General features: G+C 41.4%; 1 protein-coding gene across 1 annotated transcript; it reads left to right on the forward strand.

Annotated features, from left to right (window-relative positions):
• Positions 1 to 3,491: 3,491 nt before the first annotated feature.
• On the forward strand, positions 3,492 to 7,276 carry hmgb1a (high mobility group box 1a). The gene is made up of 5 exons (XM_085420806.1): positions 3,492 to 3,648; positions 5,897 to 6,057; positions 6,337 to 6,485; positions 6,571 to 6,745; positions 6,845 to 7,276. Exons 2-5 carry the CDS (start codon positions 5,911 to 5,913, stop codon positions 6,992 to 6,994), a joined length of 621 nt encoding a protein of 206 aa, XP_085276932.1. The 5' UTR covers positions 3,492 to 3,648; positions 5,897 to 5,910; the 3' UTR covers positions 6,995 to 7,276.
• Positions 7,277 to 8,934: the final 1,658 nt, after the last annotated feature.

Here is an 8,934-nt window from a genome sequence, read left to right on the forward strand (position 1 = left end):
GCGGTACCGATTCCAGTTTAAGGAAGCGGCGGGCGGAGTTGAGAGCTCTGCCCACCCGGGTAAGTCTTTGACTTATCCTTTTTATAAAGTAAACTGTCAAAGGAATAGTGACTGCCGCTCCCTCCCTTCCTTCAGTGCACCGGGACGTGGAATGCGGGGAGGAAGGCGAGGACTCCGCTGGGTTTCCCTCTTTGACTACTACGCTGGATTTCTTAGTTTTCTGTGACTTTTAGGCCGTGGTGGATCCCACTGGACTTTTAATGTTGTGTGTTATTGATTTTTATTGTGTCTTCCCTTGGCCAAGGTTGTTTTAATTCATTTTACCTTTTTAACTATTTAAATATAATAAATTATATTTTTAATTCTACAGTTTTTGTATCGTGTGCTTTTCCCTCGGCGGCTCCACTGCTCTGCCCGCTTTGAGGAAGGTTTCCTTCCTTTTAAAAAAAACACAAACCATCTTGGAAACATAATCAGCCTTTCCGCCCCGTGTTACAACTCTATCTGAACACACACAAAGTGAGTTTTTCTTGTCTGAATTAACCATAACCAACAGAACTGAATATTTTAGGCAGATATTTTAACGAACGTGTTAAAAAATCTGCTGATTTGAAAAAACAGTCTTTATTTACCCATCTTTTTTCACATAGCATATTTTGTAAATGAACGATAAGGGCGACTATTTCTCTGGTGATTTGTTTTTTTGCCAGCCCACTGTATGCTTAATTTTGCTGATTGGGTGGGGGTGGGATGGATTTTACATATGTCCCCCATTTCAGTTCATAATACCAGCCCTTGCAGGCTCCTGTACCCCCCCATACACACACATGCTCAACCCACCCACACACACATATGCACACACCTCCCTCCACCCAATCCCGCCTCTTGCATGGCATGTGCCCCCCCTTAAGCCCCTCCTGTATCTGCTGCTCTCCTGTCCTCTATTTTCCTCTTGATGACAAAATGAATTTGCATTTTTTTCCCAGGGAGCGTTCATTAGAATGCATAAACCGGCCGCCTCCTAGCCTCACGAGCAGGCTATAGCTTTCCGCCGTGGCATCTCCTGATGCAAAATGAGACACAGACAGGCAGCATCACTGGCAGACATGTGGCCTGAGTCTGGGTTGTGATTGGCATTTGGAATCACTTCACCCTTCCCGTTCTTAATTCAAGGATAAGAATAAACTCTGTCAGCCATTTTTCTTTGTTTCTATGTTAGCTGCTAAGAAGAAGAGCCGTTTATTTATTCTCTTTAAACATATAAAGAAACAATTCATTCATTTTTAAACATGCGCAATTAAAGGAATATTTACTGTAGGGATGTGGTTATATTTGAAATCATGAGAGACTGTGGGCACCTTCTTTATTTAAGCACCCCACCCCCCTACCCCCCCCCCCCCCCCCCCCTTCACCAGCCATATTCAAACACACAGACAAACCTTTCAAGTCAAATTACATTACTGGCTTGAATCCACTCAGTGCAAAACAAGTCGTTTTAGGAAGGGCCTCTGTCACAGACTAAAATCACACTCCTGGAATGTCTTTTCTACTCTGTGGAGGCTCTTTTTGCCTTTATTTCCATATAACTTTCCATATAACTCTGTCTAATGGTGGCGCTAGAGCTGAGGTCCCAAAGTGACAAAATGTGCATTTTATAGACTGATGATCTGAATCTATACAGCTCATTCTTCTGTGCAGTTATTCTGTGCTGGTAGTGTAATGGGTAATTATTTATAACTCTACGTTACACACTGTTATACTGAATATAATGCAGTATAACTGCATATTATGCTGTATTATCAAGGATAATAGCAATTTTCATGTCTGTATATGTTATAAGGTAGGCCATGCTAAACAGGCACACTCAATAAATTAATCTACTCCTTATCTGATGGTAGTGGTAGAGCAACACCACTTGGCACTAAAGCTCATTGGGTTACCCCATGCACACTGCGTTCAGAATCTAATATTTCCCAGTCTGTTAATCAGACATACAAGAAAATGTATTTGTGTCACCTCTTGGCTGTACTAACCAGACACATTATTCAGCTGCATAAGAGTAATACAAAGAAAATGTGTAACAGATGCATATTGTACAGGGAAAAGTGACAAAAACCTTTAAAACCTCATATAAAATAAGTTATATGCTATATTTTGTAAGGCAATCAGTAATAAATGATTAATTAGGAATGTACTGTTAATACAATATTGGATAATCTTGAACAAAACAGCTTGCAAAATTAATATAGAAAATATATATACACTGTACATGCATATGCACTATATGTACTATACCTGCTGTGTAGAGTGGGTTAGATTGAAAAGCACTTATGAATAGACAAAACAAACAGACTCCTGGGTTTGTTTGTTTTCCCCCATTTTGGATGTATTGGAATTTGAGTCTATGACAATTGTATTATGTTTATTATAACAACGTGCCAGGTGTTGGGAGTAAGAAGCCCTCTGCTATGAGGCTATCATGCAGACCTGTTGGACTATATCTAAAATTCCAAGTAAAAGCTCACTATCTTTTAGGGCAAAAATAAATAAATAATTGAATGAATAAAGTCAGTCAAAATGCTCATTTACTGCTTTTGCTTTAAACTGAGCAGCCGCCCTTTGATCTTCATAAGTCTTAATTAACAATAAGCACATGACCATCTCCTAATCAGGCAATGTATATGAGACCTCGAAATATCAGGATAAAAAACATACTGTGTAGAAAAACATTAACTGACAGATCTTAATATTAATTTCCCATTAAATATATTTACCATAATTTATTATCTCCAGCTCCATTTTATCCTACTATTAATATTGGGTCGTAAGTAAACATAGTCAAAAGCACAGAATGAGTGCTTAAAAAACGAATAATTATGGATACTTGTCAGAGAGAATAAGAAAACACGGTTTAGTAGTGTCAATGCAGGGACTTTCTGTCGATCATGGGCATAAATGATAATAATGGTTAATACACTGATCACAAGGGAGGCCAATCATTGAATTCCTATGGTTTTCATTCATACTAAGAGCTAAATCCTTTTTTAAAAATTTCATATCTGGACGTAACTATCACGCATGGGACGGGTAATCGCTCTTTATGCCCTTTACACGGGAATTTGCGATGTCCTCCCTATACATTTTTAAAGACATAATTTGCAAATAAGCTCACGTGTATTGTGCAGAATGCACAAAGGAGCCTGTTGATAAGGAGACGTACAACCCATCCAACACAATCTGACAACATTTTACGGCCGCCTCGTTCGCTGGCTACAAGCGCTCCTCGATGTCTCATTCATTTAGCTTGCCTACTGTACACTGAGCTCAACGTAGTGAATTCAATACTATGGCAAACACACTACACTACTACCAGCTCCAGCATGCTCGGACAGAAATATTTTTGTATCCACGCGCCTCACAAAACTTCGGTGACGTTTCACAAAAGACAACCAATGGAACCTCGTCTTCTATTAGGACAATGAAAAGCCTTCGACCAATCGCAGGGACGCCAGACTGGGCGCTGTCCAATGGCGTGCGAGCCCCGCCGAGAGTAATGTTAGAGAGCTGAAGACTGAAGACACTGCGTATCGCCTGTGCTCCCTCATACACAGCCATTGCAGACCATTGAGATCCAGCGATAGTCACTGGGTAAGTATCACACACACGAACATTTTAAGTGTCCGTAAGGATGAAAATGACGGTAACATTTAAAAATATCTTACTTATATGTCTGCCACGGTTACACGCGAAACCTTTTACTGTTTGCAAATAATTTTATTGCGGGGAACCTTAAAAAAACAACAAAATTGCCGGCGCTAAGCAGGTATCGTTACATTACTCTGCCTGGGAGTGAGGACCAGACGCTCAGTAAAAAAGAAGAATTGAAAATTAACCTTGACGAAATTCGACGCAAAGCGTCGATTTCGTTAAATAAGAATAATTTTGTATAATACAATCGTGTCGTTTTCGCAAAATGGAGTCGAATCAAATGGTAGTTATCGCGAAAAAAATCAGGAATGTCTAGCGGACAACACGGTTAGCGACAATGGTAGAAGACTCACCGTTAGCTAGCCATTGGCATTGCAGTGCATTGCAAAGCTGAACGGCTGTCATGCGAAGACCGGAGGAGCGTGCGGAGTCTGGAGACGAGCATCAAAATTTATAAAAACCTAAGAAAAAGAGAGAGCATCTAAAAATACACCCGGGCAAATGTTTGTTTGCCACACTTCACCCGAGAAGACAGCGAAAAAAAATACCTCACGATCTGCGCTTTACTGTAATGGCTGACTGTATTCGCATAGGAAACAAGGCAGCGAGGCAATGGGAAGCCAGTGACAGAGGCGCAGTTCAGTTCAACTTTTTCTAACCGTGTTTTCTCGAGAAACAAACTCGTAACTATGAGATGTGACGACGGCAAAAGAAAATTCAATCTTTCGTGATTCGAACGAGACCAAGGGGAGATTTTTCCGATGCTCGGAAAAGGTTTAAATCGGGGCTTGAAATGAAGTGGTGGCCGCGGTCGCTCTGCCCTCTATTGCGTGCAGTGCAATGGCTGAGCGTTGACACAAAGAGAAGGAGCCATATTCTCCATGTTAGTGGATGAAGACGAGCGGCCATTAGGAGCTCATAGAAACCAAGTCAGTAGCACAGCCCGCTCATAGACACAGTACAGACCCAATGTATTACTATACAAGGCGGCTAGTGCAATAGGAATCAATCGGGGAAATATTTAGTCAAGATCGCCGGCTTTCTAGACATATTTGTCGCGTAGCAAAGCGAACTGGGAGGCGGGAGGAGACATTTGAGGGGGACTTTCTTTCATGAAGAAGGCATTCTCACAAAATGGAAGAAGAAATATTGCTGTCGTTGTTGACCTCCTTTTCCTCAACGAGAGCCTTTGCGCCATTACTACTTCGCTCGACGCAGCTTACTTGGGACTTACAGTAGCATTTAATAGGAAAATGTAAAGGGGAGGGGGAGAAAAATAACAGTTTTTAAAACATTTTTCGAAAGCTTTTCACATTATTTCCCGAATAAGAGACAAAGAAGAGTTATGAGAGATGATTGTTTATGTCACGGAAGCGCAGTTTGGAGTGTTTTATTTGCAATAAATACGTGTTTTTTCTCCAATTTGTGTCTCTTTGTGTCAAAGTTATTTCTTTCGATTAAAAACACGAACACGAGTAAAACTATGGGTTTTCAGGTGATTTATTACTGCTGCAGGTTACATTTGAGGATATTTATGTTGCAAAAGAGAAAAAAAAAGACGGGGGGCAAGAAAAATATTGTTTGTTTTTTAACGCCCAATCCACTCATATAGCACCACGGATGGTTCAGGTTTATACCATGCAGTTGAACTTTTGCAGTTCGGTGTTTGAGAGCGATTCCGGGACATTTATTGCTGCAAACCAAACGCACATTAATGATCGCTGCTGGCTGCGATGATGGGATTTCCTTCTTTAATACGCAGCGGTGTTTTGTCATTTGGTGAAACACCATAATGAGGAGCTGACCGCGGATTTTATGTTAAGGCCACTGTAATAAATAAATAAATGGTATCAATATAACGTTTTTTATTTATTTATTTTTACATCAGCTCCGTCCGTTTTGGGCGGTGTTATTTCACAGGACTGCTTTAAGTGATATTAACTTAGTGCAGTTTGACAGCGGGGAGGGCGGGTGACTTATATAGTGCGTGCGGTCAGTAGAGACATGATTGTGTGGGTTGGACAAACATTGTAGGTCACTTTTATTTATGATTTTCTTATTATAGTTAATAATTTAAATGACACATAGCATTATTTATTAAATTTTAATATTATATTGCAGATGAATACTGCATCATTAAATTGTTGATATTCTTTATTTTATTTTTATTTTTTCTAATTGTTTTTAGATACTGTCACCAGGATGGGGAAGGATCCAACCAAGCCGAGGGGGAAGATGTCCTCCTATGCATATTTTGTGCAGACCTGTCGGGAGGAGCACAAGAAGAAACACCCTGAGGCTTCGGTTAACTTTGCCGAGTTTTCCAAGAAGTGCTCCGAGCGATGGAAGGTAGTAGAGTTTAGCTTGAGGTTTTGTTTTGGGTTGGGTTAGGGTTTGTTTTTTGTTTTTTTTTGTTTTGTTTTTTTTTTGAAAATGAAATTTGTAGTCCTGCTGAGGGGTCAAGGATATATGACAAGCAGGATGTTGTTGGTTACACCTCTTGACTTTAGCTGAAAAGGTGCAGGTGTTGTGTAATGAGATAACACAAAACAAGAAATAAGCAAGCTTGGGTACAGAGGGCGACGCCTCAGAAGGTGCAGTTGGTGAGATGCCTGTTTTTGCTCTCAGACAATGTCGGCCAAGGAGAAGGGCAAATTTGAGGACATGGCCAGGCAGGACAAGGCGCGCTATGAAAGGGAGATGATGAACTACGTTCCGGCGAGGGGGGGGAAGAAGAAGAAGAAGTACAAGGACCCTAATGCCCCCAAGAGACCTCCGTAAGTACTGCAAAACCACATTTAAGGATTTTTGAGATGTATGGCGAGTGAGTTGTGTAAATGTTTTTCTGTCCCCCCCCCCCAGATCTGCCTTCTTCATCTTCTGCTCAGAGTTCCGCCCTAAGGTGAAAGGCGAGAGCCCCGGCCTGTCAATTGGGGATGTTGCCAAGAGGCTGGGCGAGATGTGGAACAGCACCGCAGCCGAGGACAAGCAGCCCTTCGAGAAGAAGGCGGCCAAACTGAAGGAGAAGTATGAGAAGGTAAGAGTAAAATGTGAACGCCGACTGAGCTCTTCGGTGACAGCTGTCTATTTTTGTGTCTCGACACTGGTTCACCGCGTTTTCGCTCCTCCCTCGCAGGACATCGCTGCGTATCGCGCAAAGGGCAAACCAGGCAGCGGTGCGCCAGCGAAAGCCCCGGCCAAGGCAGAGAAGAAAGACGATGATGATGACGACGACGATGAAGATGAGGAGGAGGAAGAGGATGATGACGATGAGGATGATGATTAGTAGGTGGCAGGTGACATAAAGTGGTCATTTTCTTGTTTATAAAGCATTTAACCCCCTTGTACACACTTCACTTACTGAAAGAAAATTCATTAGTATCCAAGGGGTAAAAAATAAAAAAAAATAAATAAAATGACAAAAAAGGCTGTGTATATCAGTTGTTTTTATGCTGTACAGTTTTTTTTTCTCCTTTTTGTATAGTTAACACTACACAAGTATCGTGTCTGTATCTTTCTGCCAGTCTTACTTTTTTTTTTTTTTTTTTTTTTCCCCCAGTGGTAGTTACTAGACCACTATCCTGCCTGGTACAGTGTAAAGGGGTGGGCTTTACAGTATTTACCTTAGCTAGAGGTGCACAGCACATAAAAATGTTCTGAGTTAGATCTGAGTGCTTCTTTTTTTTCCCCCTCCTTCACCTGTGTGTTTTTATTTTAAATTACATGTTATCAAAATTGACGTATCACAGTTGTTTTACTGATCTTTATGTACCACTGTAATAGCAAAATAAGACAAAAAAACCTTGTTTATTGTTGAAAATTAAATTGCTTCTGATGTCAATAAACATTTTTTTTTTAAATAAATTAGTTTTGTATTGTGTACAGGTTGTGTTTAAAAAAAAACAACAAAAAAAAAACGTGTGAGATTTAAGCTGGTAGAGCAGGAGTAAGATGAGTTGGATTATATGGCAGCTCTATGTGGGGGGAAAGAATCAAAACAAATTTAATTAAAACTAACACCATAACAGATCATTCTCTTTCGAGACCTGAGGATCAATAGTTATCTTTCTGGAAGGTGAGACGTATATTAACTCGCACTGCTGCCTTGGTTAAGTTAAAGTGACTCCACATTATGAGACCCCGACGCAATTAAAGAGAGCGGGAAAGCGTCTAACGACTCAGGTTTGATAAGCTGTTCCTATGAAGTATGACTCATCACCACAACTGTTTGTATCCTCTGTTTTTAAGTCTACTGTGGCTGCGTGTAAAAAAAGCTGCTAGGCTCCTTGCCACACTAGGAGGTCCACTGAAAGTTGTAGCTTTACTGCCTTCTCTTCATGCCAACATGCATCACTGACTCTTCCTGTTTTATTTAGATCCAGCTGCTTCATCTCCTGTACTCTCTTGGTCTCATCTAGGGTATAAAAAAGAGGGGCATTTATATAAGAAGGATTATGTGCTTTGAAAAACCCAGTGACATAAGAATATGGCTGGTGCAGTCGAACCTAAAAGCCACACTTGGGCTGTGCATCGAGGCCTCAGCAGCACTCCCTTTCCCCTTGGGAGAGTGCTCATTGAGGAAGAAGGGGCTTACCAACTCCCAGTCTGAGAGTATACACAAGTCTGCACAGAGCAGGAGCAGGGCTGTGGTGTAAATTACTAGGATATGTCTTCCACTGGGCTATATCAGTCCTCAGTCTATGCACTAAGGTCAGCCTTGGCCTACTGTATGAGCTTTGGTATGAAGTGGGCCAGAAGACAGGCAGACACAGAGCAGCAGCTGACCTCTGCACTGCTTTGATAAAGCCCAGTCACCTCTCTACTCTGAAGCCTAGATATGACTGCCTTAATTCTGAATCCAGCTGCTAAAAAAAAAAATTCTTTCCTGTTTTGTTTTTATCTCCCATTGTTCCTCAAAACTGCACAAAGCTGACTCGAGGCAAACCCACTTACCAAATATTTGACAGCTGCACACTCCTCGCGCTGTTGGGTATTTCCCCACTGTCTCTGTGCTCACTGTGCCACTATGGTCTGCTCTCAGTGTACAGCAGACTGTGGGAAGCGGTTAAAACGTGAATGTTTACACTCAACATCCACTGAACGGGCCAACTGGAGCGGATTGTGTGGTGGTGAGTGGCAGGAAGAAGGAAACTATGCAGAAACAGTTGCAGTTGCACTCAGCTGTTGATCAGTTTCTGTGTGGGCCTCTTTTTCGTTTCTTTCTTT

Source organism: Rhamphochromis longiceps, linkage group LG10 (genome assembly GCF_057381845.1).
Source record: "Rhamphochromis longiceps isolate RC_006_pf linkage group LG10, R_longiceps_female_GT1.1, whole genome shotgun sequence".
Lineage (NCBI taxonomy): Eukaryota > Metazoa > Chordata > Actinopteri > Cichliformes > Cichlidae > Rhamphochromis > Rhamphochromis longiceps.

Coding starts and splice junctions, on each gene's coding strand:
- hmgb1a (XM_085420806.1), top strand. CDS start 5,911: ATGGGGAAGGATCCAACCAAGCCGAGGGGGAAGATGTCCTCCTATGCA. Junction 6,486..6,570: donor AATGCCCCCAAGAGACCTCC/GTAAGTACTGCA, acceptor CCCCCCCCCCAG/ATCTGCCTTCTTCATCTTCT. Junction 6,746..6,844: donor TGAAGGAGAAGTATGAGAAG/GTAAGAGTAAAA, acceptor CCTCCCTCGCAG/GACATCGCTGCGTATCGCGC.